The sequence below is a fragment of the Anomalospiza imberbis genome, chromosome 1 (assembly GCF_031753505.1).
Source record: "Anomalospiza imberbis isolate Cuckoo-Finch-1a 21T00152 chromosome 1, ASM3175350v1, whole genome shotgun sequence".
NCBI lineage: Eukaryota > Metazoa > Chordata > Aves > Passeriformes > Viduidae > Anomalospiza > Anomalospiza imberbis.
In genome coordinates, this window is record NC_089681.1 from 37,400,738 (window position 1) to 37,421,031 (window position 20,294).

General features: G+C 39.2%; 1 protein-coding gene across 1 annotated transcript in view; it reads left to right on the forward strand.

Moving 5' to 3' along the window:
* The first annotated feature begins 213 nt into the window (after nt 1-213).
* Nucleotides 214-20,294, forward strand: part of CA8 (carbonic anhydrase 8) — a 48,569-nt gene continuing 28,488 nt past the window's right edge. The window contains exons 1-3 of the mRNA XM_068188104.1: nt 214-367; nt 675-866; nt 4,588-4,712. Of these exons, the coding sequence (XP_068044205.1) occupies nt 289-367; nt 675-866; nt 4,588-4,712 (396 nt within the window). The 5' untranslated portion in view covers nt 214-288. The remainder of the gene's footprint in view (nt 368-674; nt 867-4,587; nt 4,713-20,294) is intronic.

Genomic DNA, 20,294 nt, shown 5'->3' on the forward strand with positions numbered 1-20,294 from the left:
GGAAGCAGCCTGCGGAGGACGGCGAGGAAGACGCAGGGAGGCTCAGGAGCAGCGTCCCGCCGGGAACGCCCGCTGCCACCTCACCTCTCTCTCGCTGGGACAGATCTCCCGGTGCTGCCCGGCGGCCGCCCCCAGCCCTGCCCCTGCCCTGGCGCTCGCCGCCACCCGCGGGCGGGGGCGGAGGGCGGGGGGAGGTCCAGGCGCGGAGCCGAGCGCCGCCAGCCCGGCTCGCCCCGCACACGCTCGCACTCGGCGCAGCCCGCCCGGCCGCTCCCGGGGCGCCCGCCCATGGCTGACAGGAGCCTGATCGAGGGCGCCGAGCCCCTGCCGCGCCGGGAGGAGGCTCCGGAGTGGGGCTACGAGGAAGGTGAGGAGCGGGCAGCGACTCCGCCGGGGAGAAACTTTGTCCGCTGCCGGAGGAGGAGGAGGCGGTGTGGGAATTTCAGTGGCGGAGCACAGCGGGGTTCGCTCCCCGGCCGTCCCGAGCCGCCGGGAGCGGGGAAGCGCCGTCCCGCAGCGGGTCCATCTCCGGCGGCGGGAGGGCAGCGCGGGGCGGCGGCCGCGGAGCCGCCGGGTCCGGCCGAGCAGCCCCTTCCCTGGCCGGGGGCAGGGTCTGTCTGACCCGCAGCGCGGGGTGCCGGGTCCCCCCTAACCGCTTTTTCCTTGTGCCTCAGGAGTGGAGTGGGGGCTGATTTTCCCCGATGCTAACGGGGAGTACCAGTCGCCCATTAACTTGAACTCAAGAGAAGCTAAATATGACCCCTCGCTCCTGGAAGTGCGTTTGTCACCGAACTACGTGGTGTGTCGTGACTGCGAAGTGATCAACGACGGGCATTCGATTCAGATTGCCCTGAAGTCAAAATCAGGTATGCTGAAACATGGCCTTGATTTTCCCGGCTAAAGGTTGTGTTGCCTGAAGACTCACTGTACTCATGTCCCGGAGTTTAGGGAAAGCAGCCTTTTCCCAGCTGAGAGCAGTTGTGCCCATTCAGCATGGACTATGCTCGGTGAGAGTGTTGCTGTTGACTTTGGTAGGAAGAGGAGCAGGTGTTGCGATGGGAGTTGCAGATTTCGATGCCAGACTGGATGGTCAGTGAGATTGCTTCAAAGCACGTCCAGAATTTCTTGTTGTGGTGGTGGTATCCAATTCACTGGCATTAACAGCTGTCTGCACTCAGAAGCAGTACAGACTACTGCTAAGACAGTGTAGTGCCAAACTGTTCTGTACAGCTGGTAAGATTTGTTCATGGTTCAAAGACCATGTAAGTTAAAAGTGCTTTTTCCCATTAACTTGAGTGGATTCTGAATACTACCTACAGAATTGGACAGCTTGAGATAGATACACCAGTTATACATGCTCACAATATTGATGAGGACCAAGTAGAAGGCAGTCCTCATTTCTTAAAGGGAGACATTTTTGGTGTCACACATCAAATATGATTTAGAAGAAAACAATAAAAGAAACAATTCCAACATGAATGAAATAGCAATATCTTATCCAGATTTTTCATCTGGGTAAACTATTCTGTATGAAGGAGACAAGAAAGTAGGGAGGAAAAAAGTCCATTTTGCTTTCCAGCACTGCAGTAGTTCTTACCATGTGTTTCGAAGAGTCTCTATGTTATTCCAACCAGTCTTAACTAGTAACAGCCCTTTGGGGGCATTTAAACAGCTGAACATTGTCAAACCATGAACATTCCAACTTCTGTTTCCTTCTGAGAACTCAGTAGTACTGGGAACTACAGCTGTGCTAAGTGAGGGAGTCAGCTCAGTTTCACACAATTTTTTAAAAAGGAAGGGTTTGTTATCTCAATAATGATGCTTTCCTTTATAATTTCCTTTCTATGATAATTTCCATGTATTTTTGCAACACAGAACTTTTTTTTCCATAGAATTTTGCAGATTTGCAATAAAAGAGAAATGTTATACTTCCAATCAGTTTTACTGCCTTCATCAGAAGCAGAGCTCTTTCCCCAAGGGATAAGGTTCTCCTTGCAGGATCAGGAGTTCTTGAATTCTCCTGTGAAGGAAGTGAGAGTGACCACAAGTGACCTCATCATTCGCATGCCAAAATGCAACTCCTTCCATCCATCCTATCTTTCCCAAGGGCAGTTTCTAACTTAATAGTGATCATTAGTAAGATGGGACCAACATACCTAAATGCCTTTGCAAAACCATTAAGAGAATTAGAAAAAAGGAAAGACTTCTTTACACTGGAATGCAGTGTGATGTCAGACACATGTGTCTTGAATTATAAGAAAATGTGAAATAAGGAAGAAGTTTATGACTGAAGTATGGAATTATGATTTAGGAACTCTTGGTTTAGTTTCAGCTTTTCCTTAAATTTAATGTTACATAGTTTCCCATTTTCCCTTTGTAAACTGGGAATAATTTGGGAGGGAGAAGATAACATTTATTAAACCTACCAAGAGGAGAAAGGAGTTAATAAACTGTGATTGAACATGGTTTAGTATTCTGGCCATTTTTCAGGGATTGCAGAAACTCCCTACAGTTTCTTTTCCTCACAGGAGATCTCTGATGACATATCCATTTAGGCAGATTATTTTGTTGGGAACTATTGAGCACTGGATGCTTTTTGGAACTCTGTCCAATTAATGTGCAAGAGATCCTCATCTACTGTAATGTTAGCAGTCAAAGAAAAAGGTCTTTATGGAAAAACATAAACTGATTAAGATACATATCAAAAATAAATTTGTCATTACTGGTGAATGTTTTTATCCTTTAATTCAAGACATGCAGTCTATATGGAATTCCCAAATCCTGTTCATTATTTAATTGCAAACATTTTCACAGCTGCTTTCATTTTGATAATGGAATACGTGTGGTGCATTAGGTGGAAGAACCATGACCAGCTATGAAATAGTTTTATCATGGGATCAGTGTCCTAACGGAAGCCTTGGAAATAAACTCTTTGAAGCTCCTGGAGATCCAGAACTACATCATATAAAAAACATTTCTTCTTCTAGTTCCAGTTTTTCTCAGTTTTAAAACAGAAAATGCTCAATTTTCCTGATTGAGATTATTATTCTTATTCTTCTAATTATTATTGTCCTAATTAAGAACTAATTGAGTATCATGATTCTTTTTGTTTGTCCAGATTTCTTAAATACTTCAATTGGTTTATTCCTTGAGTGTTCACTGGATTTGTAGATTTTCCCTCTAGGGGATATAGGTATAGATGGAGTATAGATAAAGCAAGGTTAAGGAGAAAATTTGAATCTATAACTATATTTAGTAATTTCATTTTAGAAACTCTAGTGACTGTTCGATTAGTTGTGAAGAATTATTAAAGGAAGATTAATTGGAATATTTGACTTTTCTTCCTCCAGTGTAATTGCTTATGAAAACCATAATTGATCTGTTTTCTTTTTTTTTTTTTTTACAGTTTCATACCTTTGGTTTTGTGTTTGTACAGTTGTAATATTATTCCATTGCTAACTTATGTTTTTAGTATTACACTGCCTCTTGTGCTCCAAACTCAGGTGGTATAGTTTGTGTGCCAAAATAGCTATTTATTATGGAACTAATTCCCTAAGGCTATATTTCACACAGTTCAATAATCCTTATCAATTATCAGAGATTGTAAAAGATTAATTCCAAGTCTATGAAATGTAAGCTAGAATTTAATGGATTCTGGGGAAGACTGTGAATGCCCTTAAATAAAACTCAGCCCTGCCTAGAAGCTAACATTCAATGATTTTAGTGGGAAGTTACCTCCAGCTTGTGGTGTAATATTTGATCTAAAGCAGATTCAGAAATCCCTGGGCGAAATGTTTCCGTTGATTAATTCCATACCAGATTGGGCCTCACAATTGCTTGCTTTTACCACTTCTGGTGGAAGTCTCTATTAATGCAAAAGTACTGAGCAGCTATATACATTTCTTGGTGCACGTGTTGTGATTGTGGACAGATGCTTTTAAGAAATTCCAGATGTTTAAAAAACTGAAGTAAGGAAAACCCATGGCTGTCTAGAAGCTGTTTTTAAGTAAATGACATATGCTGGTTTTGCTCCAGTGTGTAGGTTTGATTATATCTTGGTGTGGTGGTGTTCAGTATCTCAGAAGCCTGACAGGTGGTATATGACTGAACACCTTTACCCAGCAAAATATTTGCTATCAAAAGTTTTCTATCCATTTCTGTGACCCATAGTAAATATAGGTGACGGAGATTAAACATTTGGACAACATGGAGGTTACTTCTCAGTTCCATTCAGAACCCCTGCCATCTGTTTAGAGCACACAGTTAATGTCTTGATAAGACAAATAAACATTCCTTCTTCTGACTGGTAAAGGTACAATGCTTTTATTTGGTGTTCTGCATCATAAAACAAAGAGTTCAGTATGACAGCAGTTTTACTGTTTTTCTGTAACTGCTTCAATTCATGTTCTGTACCTGCAAGGTTCTTCAGAAGTAAAGGTGACAAGTCTGTGAACTTAACTCTTCTCCTCTCTGGTACCACTAATAATATAGAAGATTGCCACAAACTCCTTGTTGTATTTGGAGAATATATTCAGTGGCTTGTCTGCTTCAAAAGGCAAGTTCTTTACCATTTATCTTCTTTCCCAGTGTTAATAGGGGGGCCGTTACCTCGGGGACACGAGTTTGAACTACACGATGTTCGATTTCACTGGGGAAGAGAAAACCAGCGTGGTTCTGAACACACGGTTAATTTTAAGGCCTTTCCCATGGAGGTAAGAGTGCTCTGCATTGTATAACACCCGTGAAATGCAAAAGATTTTATTTCATAGCCTGAATTCTTGGTAGCCCAAAAGTGACTTCCTTTTAGCTCTACATGCTTTATATTTCAACCCCAAAGCTATCTTCCTGGGGTGTGCTTTAGTGCAGGTAAATTAGGATGTGCATCTGGAATAGAATGCCTCCAGCACTCATCACACTGTATGATTAATTGGTCGTAAAGTTAACTTGCAGAATTATTAACTTCTTTCTTATTAGTGTTCTAACAAGATCTGCCATTTCAACACTTACTATGTCACCTTGACTAATAGCTATAGATGGGGAGAACTAGCCACTGGAAATATTTCCATGGTGAGTAATAACAATTTAGGTCAATTTGGAGTAAGTGCAGAGCAATTTGTTCATGAAACAGCTTTACATACTTGAAAATTGAAGATTATGTGATAGTCCCCTGTATGTTCTGCAAGATCTGAAAGAAGTAGATGATTTTGAAATAAAAGCAAAGTGATAATGCAGTCTTAAAAAATTCAGCTCCTCATGGGGTTTGTGTCATAGGCAACACAAAATGCTTGGTCCTATTTGTCTTGCCCTCCTTCAGCGGTTTGTCTTCACTTCCCACTGTCTCATTGCTTACAGCTGTCAAGGTATGGCCTGGAGTATTCCTTAGCCCCTGGGCTGCAAGACTACTTTTAAAAGATACCAACCCTTATGTTTGGTGACTTCAGCTTTGCATCTGTTATTTAATTTGTTGTGCACTATTTTTTTTTAAAGAAACTCAAGCTTTTTTGGAGTTCTTTAATTTATTTTTGCCTTATTTATCTATCATAATCCCTCATGAGTCTGAAACTGTTTCTTTTATTCACTGTGCTCAGTGCTAGGAAATTTATTATTGTACTGTTCATGAGTGCCTGACTACTGGAATAGAGCTGTCTTATGGAAAAGAATATAAAAATATTAAACAATATTAAAGTAACTACTGCAGAAATAAGTGTAAAAATCTTGTGGGCTTACATCATCTATCTAATTCTTAATGTTGTTCAAATAGTTTCTTTAAGAGGTGTGGGTCAGATTTTGGTCTCTGCTATTTGCTATTTTGCACTGGTCTGTCACACCCCCCCCATATGTAAACTTAATCATTTGGAGTTTTCAGGTTGAATTGAGTCAGATCATAGAATCATTTATGTTGGAGAAGACTTATGATCAACAAGTCCAATCATAAACCTAATACTGCCAAAGTCTTCCCCTAAACCAAGTCCCTAAGTACCACACCTATGTGTAGGTCCCCTCTGCAGGTTGATTCCAGGCAGGTCTTGGAAATGTGGAATTGCTTGAATGAGTAAGACTCATCAACCAAAGGGAAAACAAGGCAATGACTTCTGCATCCTGGTTGCCTGGCACAATATATACAATATGATTTATATGGGCAGTAAGACCTTGAGGATACTGCAGTGTTTCCCTGAGGCAGGAAGTAGCCAATTCTTTATAAAATAGCTCTGCTTAGTGCTTTTCTTCAAGGCTGATCCAGTATGTGGTGATCGAGAAATACTGATATGAGCTATGCTGGGAATCTATCAGGATTTCCTGTCTCTTTGTTTATTAAAGATCACTTGCAAACTGCCTTGGTGGCATGTGGGAACAGTCTATTGATAACCTGCAGAAAACCCAGAATTATCTGCTCCAGATCAGTCCAGAGAAAAATATATTTGACCCAGAGATACAAAACAACAAACTTAATAAGTCATGAAGGGATTTCATTCTTCACCTACTTTAAAAGCAATACAGCAGCTGCACAAACAGAATTCTGGCACAGTTGAAGAACATCACCTGAAGGTGAGCAAGCCAGTGTTTTTCTGTTTCCTGCATCTAAGCAGCTTTCAATTAAACTCTAACTTCTGAGAAATAATTACTGATGCAAAAATTCTCTAGCAGAAAAAAAACCTGATCCATAATACACTTTAAGTACAGTGTGAATGTTTTGTTTTGTAAACAGATAAATTCTTATGGCAGAAAATGGCCAGTTCATCATCATCTGTCCCAAGTTGTAAGAAAGTGCAAAACAATTTTTTTGACAGATGAACTGCATTTCTTTCTGCTATATGCACTAAGAGCTGTTATATTAATTCCCTCTCAAATTGTCCAAATGAAATATACTTGAGCAATAATAAAATGGGTGCTTGTGGCCACTGTAATGTTTAGGTAGCACACCTGACACTCCAGAATGGAGGATTTGCTGTTTCCATTCCAGGCATAGACATTTTTTTTTTTAACAACAGCTTTGATTAACAGACCAGGAAATCTTATTTTCTTAGGTTTTGACATTGGCATTGGTTTATACAGTTGTTGGAAATCATCATCTTGTGAATGTATATTTGCCTTGATTTCTGCTGAATTTCACTGATTGACAGAATAACCTGACTTGGAAGGGACCCACATGGATCATCCAGTCCAACTCTTCAGTAAATGGCTCATATGGGGATTGATCCCACAATCTTGGTGTTATAAGTACCATGCTCCAATCAGCAGAACTAAGTTTGTTGGTTACTGAACACAAAGAGCAATTAATGCCTATTTTGGCTACATCCAAGCAATCTGGTGTAGTTTATGCTTTCACACAAAATAAGCTGGCAGTTGTTTGTGCATCAGTTCATGCCTAGGAACGTGTCACACACCAAGTGCATAAGTTTTGGGTCTTTTTCAAGTGTAACAAATCTATTAGGTCATCTTCCTAAGGAACTAGAAATCATTTCCATGGCAAATGATAGGGATTTTCTTCTCTTAGTGAGAGGAAAACAAGGAGATAAGCAATAATATGAAAATGGAAGCGCTTGGTTTAAGTGGGTATATTAACAACACAACAGGTCGGCTTAGATTATGCACTCTACTACTCTATTTTAAAACGTGAACTGAGCAGTTCCACAAAAATCAGCTTCTAGTTTGATGAGATCTGAGATGACTATCTGAAACTAATTATTGACTGGAGCAGCAGTCTGGTTTTTTAGGGCTGAAGACTATACAGCTTTATTTTATTACACTGAACAAAATAGTTGTGAAACAGCTTCAGATTATCGTGTAATGACCTTTGTAAAATACTTTGAAAAGGAGTGTAATTTTTCCAAGCTTGGAAGGCTGATCTTCAATTCCTTCCTTAGTCTCTTCATCTTTGGTACCATAATTTCTATAAAAGAAGTTAGGCAATATCCTGTATTAGTTGGGTAATATCCCATGTTACTTAGTGCAAAAATGCATTACTTCTTACTACACAGCCGGGGCCTTTGCATGTGGTTAGGATATATAGTTTCATGGTGAAGTTGGGTAGATTACAAAGCTTGTGTAACCTCTGGAAGAGCTTCTTGAGCTAATACATATTGTCCAAAAATTTTTGTGTGGCTTGGAGGCTGAGTTCTTTGTTTTTTTTTTTTTTAATTCTTGTATGAGGTTCAGCAGAGATGTGTTTTCCACCTTCCTTGACTGAAGAAACCAGAATGTGGACAGTGATATGCCAGTGTTTTCATTTTCTCTGAAAAATCTGTGTTTGCAATAAGTCAGAAAAGCAGGACAAAGCAAAAATATTTGTCAAAAGTAAATACGGTAACCCCTCTTCTTAAACCAAGGAAAAGCAGTGGGCTGTACGTACCAGTACTCCTCTCTTTTATTCATGAAAAAAGGAGCATTGGAGACCACTCTTGCCCTTTGGGCAGGAATCGGAAGGAAACATTTATGCAACTTTCTCTGGAAATCCTTCTCACCTACTACTTCTACTTCATTTAAGAGTGCTACTTTGCCTTTTGGCCAAAGATACATTGGCCATGACATATGCTAAATGTTTAGTGAGGGTCTTAACATTGAGAGACTGTTTCATGCCAGCAAATGGGACAGGATACCAAATATCTGTGCCTTACAGTACAAATTTACACAAAGCAGTGAAATAACATTTGCACATTTTATTTACCTGAAACTGATTTAGGTGTAAGAAAGAGAGGAATTATTTAGCATCTTTATTCCTCACTTGACGCCAAAAGTATGGGTTGAAGGAGGAAAAGCAAATTAAGAACTAATGAAACTGACTCTTTCCCTTACCTCTAATGTATAACAGGGAGATAGAAGAGGACAGGAATTACAAATTGCTGCTATTTATTTTTGTTAACAAAGTGAAATGGGAGCAGCTAAAAATGAGTTCCCATTGTATCTGATCTCTGTATAAACACAGCATATAATAGTGCCAGGCTGAATGAACTTACAGACAAAAAAGAAATTAAATCCAGCAGGAGAAAGTACATCATATGATAACATCAATACAGGTTTATGGGAAAAAGAAAATGTTTTCACTACTTCTGAAATGAAGGGAAACAGGGAGAAATATAAGGGGGCCTTAAAGTTGTCTCTTCCTCTTAGTTAGTCAAATGGTGATGATGTGACCAAAGGCATGAACTGACCATAAATGCACTGTTGTTTCCAGGCCGCTGCTCTGAAATAAAACTGTATCAGGGAAAATAAAAAGGTTCCTTTCACCATTTACAATATAACTGGGAGGATAATTCTCTGTAATCCATCCTCTTTAAAATGTAGGATTACATTAACTGCAAACCACGTGAAAGCTCTCAGTAGAAGTGGGTTGGCAGAAAATAATTTAAAAAATGTTTCCAAGATGTGCAGGATATTATTGTCTGTCCTACATTTTTTGAGTAGAACAGAAGAAAATACAGTTGCTGCAAGGACCAAAATCAGTTCTGGACAGGAATAAAAACTATTCCTTTCTGTTAGATAACAAAATGAAAACTAATTAATTCATTAGACTCTTTCAGAGTGACTGAAATACCTGCTGCAATGAAGGTAACAGTGCAAAAGTGCAAAACACATATCCTACCCTCGATTTTATTTAAACCATGATGTTTTCCTTTGTTAACAAGAAGTGGTGCCTAAAGTACTTATCTAACACAGTTAAAGCTTTAGGGCTTCAGGTGAGGCTGTTAACATTACACTTACCTACTAAAGCCTTTACGGTCTTTAGTGTGGGTTTTCTCCATGCCTAGCTCTGAAATCAGATATCTGCATACAGCTCATCCCCTTTCCGGCATTTCTGGAGAGAAAGTATCGTGCTTTCAACACAGAAATGTATTTTTTGCCAACTTTTAATATTCTTTGCAAAGGCTATTTTACCTTGCTTTCTCTTTTAATTATTTTCTTATTACCTTATCTGGACTAAAAAATAAAACAGAGTATTTGTAATTGTAATAGAAGGCCTGGGAAACAGTGTGCTTGCCAGTGTGCCTCCCTTTTTATTCCAAGACTGACAAGCTGCAGAAGGACTGGGTAGGTGTGAATGGCAAGCAGAATTCAAACCGTGATGACAGTAGTTTCTTTATTAGGACTGTGGTCCAAGTAATAAACTCTAAAAGATAAACCAGGGAGTAAATCCTGTTGCCTTAGTTGGTTGCACTGATTGCCTGCTTGTGAAAAAATAATTAATTCCACTCATATTGGCACAAGACCTTTGAATGAAGAATATCTATGAATTTAATGGGAGGCAAAAAGAACAGATTCCAGAAGAGTTTATGTAGCATCATGCTGAGTTCTGGAACTCTGCTCAGACACTGTCCAAGTTTTCTGCTGGAATATTAACTTGTTACTAATAGTCTTGGACAATCTTCTAAATTTTGAAATCATTGCAGGTGAACACTCTTAGCTGTGATTAAACACAGTGTACCTTATAAGGAAATGATGACATTAGTGTAATAGCTAAAATCCTTGTCAGGTTATGAATAAGACTAGTAATTGTTTAAAGTAGATATTTTCATTGGACAGCATCTAATTTTTGAGGACAGAATTGTGGAAAAATACAGGAAAATCGTGCCAATATTTAAACAGCTGTTTTCATTTTTGTTTTCTAAATCTCAGTGATTTCTACAAAAGCAATTTTTTACATGTTATGTAGATGTCATTTAGGAACGTAACAGTAACACTTAGATTTACACAGCACTCCGTGGGCAAAATTGGTCTTAGCACCAATTCCAGAACTGTCAGTGAATTGTGTTATGTGGGATCCTAGTCCCAAATGTTCAGGTGTTTTAAGTATTTTTCTGCATTTTTCTGTGTATCATACATTCTGCAATCCCCTAATTAATGTGACTTCTCTTTGGAGTTTTTGTGGTGGGACAAAGCTGTGAGGTCTTTGTCTCCTCCCAATGTACAGGGAAACATGAAACCAACAGCAAGATAAAGAAAAAATTGCCATCACTGTAAAACCACACATGATCAGCTTATGACTCCTGAGATTGCTAGTGCTTTAAGTTCTTTCAGTGTTATGTTTTTATTGTTGTTGAGGGTTAATTTGACCTAAGTAGGCACATGCAGTCTCTGGAGTATACTTTGGTTTTGGCTAATTTGCCAATATGGGCTTCAGTTGGCCCTTGTTTTGCTCACTCAAATATAGTTTTAATTTTTCAGGAATATACCTATGAGCTTTTTAGTGGGAATTCCTGAAAGCAGGTGCTAAAATGGGCTGATGTACTTGCACAAACATGCTTTTATATTGTCTAATACCTGAAAAAAATTTAAGCCCCGCAGAAAAAGGTAAACACTTTTAGAGGTAGCAAGTATGCTACCCTTCTGTGCAAAATCTACAATATATTTATTGGATTTTGGAAGATGTGTGAGCTGCCAGACACCAGGTCAAAGAGGAGTGGTGTTAATAGTGTTTACTGAAGCCTTTTTATCTTTTTGTCCGGTTTTTAAGACTCATTTGAGTTTTGTGTGGAGAAGCTTTGTGGCCCATATGCACCTACATCACCTTTGAGGTGGTGGTTGCAATCATCTGTGATTAGTAACTTCTACCAGGATGGAGAATTTCAGTATTCATTGAAGAAATAAATAGTTCAAACTAAAAATGACTGAGCAGAACAGGACAAACTAACAGGAAAAAATTTGCAAGAGGAGAAAAGCTGGGTGAAGGAGAAGAGAATGAGAAGAAAATGAGGAGCAACTGAAGAGAGGAGCCCTTCTCTGGGCTCCCTGTTCCACCTAATCTCAGTCTATTGCTTTAGTTCTGCCGGTAGCTGCAGGCAGTCTTTGTGTTTTGCCTGCATCAAATTTTCTTGCAGCCCTGCTGGGCTAAGGTAAGATGTTCAGTTGCAGCCTGTTTGGTGGCGCTGCATCCTTGTGGAGGCAGGCATGTAACCTTGGACAGAAGAGCTCTTAGCATACCCTGTCTGTGGTAGCAACAGTACAGCCTCTGACACTTAAAAAAAGATACGGAATTCTTTTCCATTCCTTGAGCAGATTTACAGCTTTGCCTTCTCCTTACTCTACTTTCTTACACAACTGTCTTGCTGACAGTGCTTGGATTCATGGATATAGAGGTTGCTACTAGACAGCCCTTATAGAAAACTCTGTTCTCCAGCTCTAACAGAGTGGCTACTTATGTAGGAGAAGACATTCTGTAGTCTCTTAGCAGATGGGACTTCTGAAGAGGATTTAAACTTAGTTTGGAGCTCAACAAGATTGCTGCTCAAGTCTTTATCATTTTTCTTGGCTATGTGCCCTTGCTGTGATTTGCTTCAGTTGTACATAATTTTCTAATTTCTGCCATGATCCTTGCTGGCACTCTGCATGTATTTTGCTTCAGTTTTCTGCTGCCTTGGCTTACCTACTTGGTTTTCTTTGGCACTTTGACCTAACCACTAGGCATAACTGTTTTGCTATTTAAAACTTATCACTTGTTGAAGAAGGGGAAAGGAGATTCCTTATTTTGTTGTTTTCCATGCTGCATGCTTGAGTCAGGACTAGTTCCAAGACTGGCCCCAACACATAAGTAAATACTCTAAAAACCAGAAGTAATAGCTTTTTGGTGCAAGCCCCAACTTTCTTGTTATTTGTGCTAATGGTGCACTCATGCTCCTCAAGAGGTAAAGGATGTAACTTGTAGATCATCTAAGATTTGAAAACTGTAGGAGGCTTCCAGAAGTATTTGCTGTTGTGCTTGTGTGCATCACAAACACAAATAATGTAATCCTTGAAACATCAGTGCAAGGGAGGTGAGTTCTATTGCTATTGTCAAGAAACTGATAGGAAACAAGTTCAAAGGGATTAAATTGTTTGGCCATGGTCGCATATGATGCCTTTTGCAGAAGTGGGGGAGAACTAATGATTCCTAGATGCTTGAATTCTAGTAAGGGTTTCAGACACTGTAGTGTTGGAATACCTAGACTGAGTTGTAAATCCTGTTTCAGTAATTTAACCACAGGGCTATCTGATCCCTAGTCCATAGGCCACACTGTTGTCAATGAGATACTGGTCATTCCTGACTTTTCTGTCCCAGCATTAAGGACATAATGAACTGAACTGGGAAACAGCTAAAGTTTAGCAAAATTTGTGGAGTTCATGGAGATATGGAAGAGAAAAATATAGCATGCTATTATGCAATCTGCAAACTTGGAATTCAAGAGAAAGCTGTTGGAGAAGCATAACAAAGTTTATTATTTCAAAGGAAGCTTAGCCAACATTACAGGAATACAAAAACCTGCCTGAGTTTCCTAGAGGAGTGTATTATGGAAGAGCAACTGCTCCCTGGATAACAGTCAGGATTATGACTTAAGAAGATAATATGCAGCTGCAGATTCTCATATCTTAAAATGGACCATTACCTTTGAAACACAGAGAACTGTGGGATACAAATCAGTTATTAACAAAACATGGCAAATTAACAGGGAAGGAGTGTTTTCTTTTCTGCCTTCATGAGAGACTCTACCATTGCAAATTAAATTGGTGATTTAAAACCTTCCACATATGAACAGTCTGGTTTTAAATCCAAGACAGTAGATTGCAGGCAACCAGGCAACATTTTGGAACTGGACATGCTTTTATTAAATGCTTAGTAATATAAATAGCACTTCCAGGATTAAATGCTTAACTTATAGCTCTTTGTGTTTTCTGTCTTCTTGATGATATTGCTAGTCTATAATGTAATCAACTATCCATCAAGGTCCAGTCTTTTTTCCAAGCTTCACCCTATCTAACTGTGGAGCTATAAAAGCACATGCAGACATGCACATGCACCCTCTCAGGCTGGGAAGAACCCAGAGTGAAGGTAGGCTGGAGAATCTTGCAGTAAAACCCTTTCTTTTTCCTTCCTGGCTTTCATATTTCAAAAGAAGGAAAAAGAAAGGCTTGAAAGTATATTTGTTTCTGTTAGAATAGGTAAAGGCAGACCCAGGGCACTTCAGCCTGCATGTTTGCTGGGGCCAAACATAGTAGGGAACAATAAGCTGCTCTGTGGGCTCCTTGCTTCATACACTGAGCAGAAACTTGGCACAGTGAAGAGCCTGACCTATGAATCTGACAGTAATAACTTTAGCTGTTTAGTTTCTTACCATTAGTTTGATATTGAAAGTTGGCAGCATAGAGACAGGGACATTTTCAGTCTTTTTATGTCTTTTTCAGTCCTTTTCTTAGCCTGTATACTTATATTGCAGTTTAAAAAAATGTTAATTTTTATTAATTCCTGTTTTCTTTTAATCTCTTGTGAGTGCCAGTACACATAAGCTGTGCTTGTGATTTCAAACACGAAGAAAAAAAAATACATACAGATGACAAATTATGTATCCTCAGTTTCCCCTACACCCTATGATGTTTTTGCCACTGACTTTCCTAAGAAACAGGCAAGCTAATGTTACATGTCAGCAGCTTCTGTGGGCAAGCAAGGAGATGAGTAAAAAAATCTACATTGCAGTTGCATTAACCATGGAGATTCCTTTTCCCCCCCCCCACCCCACTTTTTTAGACCTTCTGGCTTCTTTTCCCAGAATAGAAAGAAGAGTGCTGGTTGGATTTTTATGGTTCCCACTGCTTTTCTTTTTAGCTTACTCTTTGTAGCTGTCGTGTTTTGAGTTTTTCCATTTACATCAGTACTTCCTGCTGTTAATTTCATTTTTTAAATGAATCAATAGTTCCTTGTGTAAAATGAAATGAGGATGCTGCATGTGATTAGACTTTTCAAAGGGAACAGAGATTCCTGTTTAATATTAGATGTTGCAATGGTTTTTATATTCTCTTATGTAGATACTTCTTTAGTGAGTTTGCCAAAAGAAACTGCAGTAGTGTTTCCTGAGATGCTACAATTAATTCAGTAGTCCCAGGATTCGTTACCTTTTGTGTAGCACATCTGAAGGTATGCCACACAATTGCTTAGACTACTTCTGCTTTCACTAGGCTGCCTTGTTTGGAAAGAGAATAGATTTTGAAAGATGTCTTTGCAGTCCTTCCTTTTATGATTCAACAAAAATAACTTTTTTACAGCTGTTCTTCCTTCAAAGATATTCATGGAGAAGAGACCACTAGTCAGCAAAGGTTCTGGACTACCCTGGTGTTCCAGTCAAGCATATGTTCAGCATGTTTTAGCTGTGAATTTAGCTTTTGACCTGAAACATGTAGTATCTCACTCTGTGATTGTGAAGTTGTTTAAACAGTATCTCCAGGATACCTTGTGCTCTGCTTCATCTTGATTTACGTGCACCTAATTTCTCTGATCTTAGATTACAGACTTCTTTGTTCAGGGAATGTCATCTTGTTCTGGGCATACTTGGAGCCTGACGATTAATGCGCAGACTAGATCTGCTCGATCTTTAACACTTTCTGTAAATTATAACAAGCAGAAGTTGAGCAGAAACTGTGCTTTCTCTTCTCCTACATTATATTAATCAGGAGATTTTTAATGCTAACAGTGTTGTCATCTGTGTACATTGGAACTGCTTTTAGTTATGTCTCTTAATGGTGAACTTAGTGCTGCTTTCAAAGGTGGACAAAGAGTTCTATTATGTGATTTTTTTTTCATTACAATTACCTATGTATGGAATTTTAAAGAGCATTTAAATTTGGTGGCATTTTGGCACTTATCCACTATAGAAGCCTTGAAAAATTCAAGTATGGAAGCATAAACCAAGTGCACTAATTTATAACCTAATGACATTCTCATCCTCTTCATTTTGCCCAGAGTTCATGATCTAGTAATTGCTTCTATTTGCATTTGCATTTACAAAGGAAGCATATTTACATTGGCTGAACTATAATGTTTAACCATTAAGACTTTATGGGTATTTGTTTCTTTTTTTTGTGGCATGAAGTATGTACACGTACTCCTGCTTCTTCTGAGATATTTTCAAACAGTCTCTGTATCAATTCCTTTAACTTTATTTTCCTAAAGCTCTCCTTCAGGCTGTTAATAACTAACTTTCTGGTTTTTAATCACTTTTCTGGAAGCTGTGTGCCCTGGTCATATCCTTGGTTTGGTCCCCTTGTGAGGATTTGGAACTTAATTACTTTATGTTATGGTCACTGCCAACAGCTTAGTCAATTGCTTCCTGAAACAATTCAGTGCCAAGTCAAGTATCAACTCATAAATTCTTGTGCACATGTAAAATAGCAAGACACAATTTTTCCACATTTTGTCCTCCTGAGATGTTGCTTACGCAATATTTTTGCTGTTGAAATTACACATAATTATTGTACAAGTAGGCTGTGTTTCCTTCCACTATTACTAGCTGAAATCCTGAGCTTCATTTCATCCCTCTCAATCCAGGAAAAAGCCTTCCTGCAGGCTGTAGTTAGGTAGCCAGAGTTTGCCGTTTTTCTGTTCCCTACTCCACTTTTATGGCATGTTGTGGATGAAACTGGAATGTACTGATCCCTGGCAAACTTGGGTGAGTTCAGGAGAACCTTTGATATCTACAATACGTAGCAGAGGAATTATAAAGCTGCTTTAATTTACCTTAGAGATATAGATTTATCCCTGAATCCATGTTTATGGAATCAAAAGAGTGTTTCAGCTACACTCTTTCTCAGCAGTGACAGAAATATCACAAAACCCATTCTGCTCAGAATTTCCAGACTGACATGTTTTAGGTGCCCCTCTGATTAGGACATCGTGATGCAGTATCCCCCTACTAGTATTTTGATGTACAGCCTGTTGCATTGAAATAAGAGTTGGGAAGATATGAGAGCAATAACAAATCTCTCATCCTTGAGACATTTGTTAAGAGATGTCTTCCTTCCTGTAATGTTATTAGACTAAGCAAACTTTTCTGGAGCTTGTAGCAGCTGGTTACACAGCTAACAAGGAATAGCTGTACGTATATCCTAGTTCTGAGCAAGGAACAAAGGTTACTAGAAAATTCATTTACACATGATGCAGCATGCACTAAAGAAAGAAGCTTTTGTAATAATTAGCTTCTCAATCAAGAGTGTAGAGAGTGGAAGAAATGCAATGGTTGATTGTGCCAGCTGCACAGTTTCAAGCAGGCCCACTGACAACTGTGTCCCAATCAGATGTTCCAATCGATCTAAAGAGGAATTATTTAAAAATTGTGGTCTTCTACTGTGCGTAGAGCATAAACAAGAACCTGTTAAACAGAATAATCCCCTGTGTCACAAGCTCTTGCAAAATGGGTTATGGTTGCCAATAAAGTTGAGGCAGAACCTACACGCAGGCTGGGCAGGTGTTTCTTGTTGCCTCTTGCTGCTTGAGCTGCCAGTGGTTTTATCAAGCCCCTGCAGAGCCTGGTTCTGGTGCCAGGGGGGTCAGGAGGATTTTTGCTGTTGGCACATTTCCTTTTGACTCCTATGGAGGGTGAGCTTGGTGCTCTGTTCTAAACTGCCTGACTTAGCCAGTGGAAACACAGCACACTGAACAGAAAATTAGAGTTTCAGTCATTTAACAGTAAGTATTCATAAAGAAATGAGTTATGGCATATGAGCTGCTTTTTATGGTAGCAGGATATTCCAGACTCTGCAGGTTCATAGCAAATTTGCAACATTAGGATCATACAAGAGTGCAGAAATTTTGGAGCAGAGTCTTTCTTCTCCTCGTACCATCATTCAGATATCTCATAACAGATGATGATCTGTGATTTATTTCAGTATGTATTTTCCTGTGAGGAATTAGCCTGAGTCCGACATTTGGGTGATACATGCACAGCAGTATGTCACAGTAAGGGACAGAGCTAGTAGCAACTTTCCTGACATTTTAAGAGTTGGGCAAGATTAGTTGAAAGTAAGCTTAGATGAAACATGGTCATTCAAACAAGTGGATGACTGAGGAGGTTTGAGAAAGAGGCATCATTCAGGAGTCAATCACGAGATGCTGATTTGGCCGTCACAGGCAATTCATGCCTGGGCTCCCGAACTGAGAATCCTGAGGAGGGCAAAAGAACAAGAGGCAAGGGACATAGGTTGCAACAGGAGGGATTCTGATTAGGTAGAAGGAGAAATAAATTATGGGGAGGTCAAGCACAGGACATGTTATCTAGAGAAGTTGTGGGACCTCCATCATTAGAGAGACACAAAACTTAGCTGAACAAGCACATGAACAATCTGATCTGACTTTGAACTAGTAGCTAACTTGGAAGGTGGTGCTGCTATGAAAGAGTTGATCTTCAGAGGTGACTTCCAACAGAAATTATCCTGTCATTATATATTTCATCTGTGAGCTGGGAATGAAGTAAGGTCATCACCAGAGCTTAAAAGATCATTTTTGCTCTCAGTGAGCTTTAGACCCTGCAGAATTCCACAGAGCAGTCAGTGCCCCAGACAGGGGAAACATGTACATTTTTGTAACTGTGTTTTTTATTGAGACACTGGCTTCCAGAACTGATGAATATGATAGATCATATACACTGACTCTGACTCCTGCTGGAATCTGTCATCCCAGGACTCCAATTTCGTGTAAAAATCTACCACCAACCCTTTTCATATTGACATAGAAGGTATTTCTGTGGTAGAGAAAGGAATGGATTTAAGGGGCAGGGTTTTGACTTGATAAATGTTTATTGATTTTAAAGCCAGAATCTTACTCAGTTTAGAGAAAGTCTTGTTTTGAGACAGGCCCCCTGCTAATGTCTGTCAGCTTTTCCTAAATAAGGATTGGGTTCAGTAGCCTTTAGGATGAGTGGGGACTGGATGAAAATTGAGACGTTTCTCAGAATTTGTTGCATATAGAATAATCCTTCCAGGGGGTTTGCTCTGCTACCTGGAATGGTTTCTTAATCTTCTCTATGTAGGGGAGTTTCACCAGCTGTTCACAGAACAAATCAACTTTATCAGCACTTTATTATCATTTGCCTTCATGAGTTTTCAGTTTATCTGATTTTAAAGAAGCCACTATTACAATTCTTTGATTTACAGCTGTAATGTTAAAAGGCCCAAAATTATGGGTTTTTCAAGAGAAAAGGGGATTTTTTGAGTGTTAAGGTTTTTTTGATAGCTTTCTCATTATTTTGTAAAAATATACTGTCTGGCATGTCAAGCCAGTCACCGATAATCAGTAACAGCTTAGCTGACTCATTTTGGCTGTGTAGAACCATCATAACTAAAAGTATCAAAACATTACCTGACAAGGTGAGAGCAGAGCTTTTTCTGCCACACTGACATGTGCAGCTGCTTTGTACTCTGAATGAAAACCACGCAATGGAAAGCTGCCAATGCACTGTAACTGATTGTTTAAAAAGTCCTGCATGGTTATGTTCATTTCAGGGGCTGGCACCCCTTGTGACTGAGCACTTTTCAAACTGCTGTCTCAAATAAATGTAAAAATGAAGGTTACTAAAATACAGAACATTGTTAGCCTCTGTGATTATTCCTAGTTGTGAGATACAGTGGCATGGATATGACATTGTCCATATGCATGGGCATTATATCATAGTGACAGTTTCAAGATTTGTAAAAGCACTGTGGTCTTTCCTTTGTGCACATCAGATTCCCATAAATATTAACAAGAGTTATAGACCATGTTTTTTGTGGTCTGTACTCTCAAGAGTTCAGATTTTGTAATGTTTGTAGACTTGTTGCCATCTTTTTTTGAAAACTGTTGTCTGATGTTTATATCAGATGTTACATTACAAATAAAAAAGAACACACAAAAGTCAGAAGAGCTCCAGAGAACAACAAATATGCAGGATAAAGCATGATTTAAAAAACCCACACATTTTACTACGAACACTTACTACTTCCTTGCTACCTCACTTTCTGAGTGACTTTTTCATGTACTTACCCAGCCCTGCTTTGAGCTACGGTTTTCTTGCTTTGTAGAAGAAATAATTTGACTTCCATTTATTTAAGTGCATGGCGAAATGTGTTTAATTATTTGAGTGGGCATGCATGGTCTTATAGAGTTAAAGAATATGTTGGCCTACTGTTTGGAAATATCATGGTATTAATTATTATCTTCCATTAAGTTGCCTTTCTAATTTCAGTTTGTAAATTGCTAATGATAGAACATTTTCTGTGAACAGCTAATTCTGAATATCACCTTGAGTCAGGACACGGGAATGTAACAAATACACTGCAGTGCATCCATTGTGCTGTTGTTAGCAGTACCAGTCAGGGGTGCTATGTAGAAAGAGCATATGAGCCTGACCACTTTTTGTTGTACTCCCCAGTCATCTACTGTCATGGGGCTAGGAGTGCTCTCTATCTGTTTTATTTTGTGTTTATGACAGCAAGTTTGCAACCTGCTGTGTGAAAATATATCACCAATCCACTGTAATAATGGCCATCTTTAACACCAGCATCTTAAACCCAGATCAGAAGTTCAT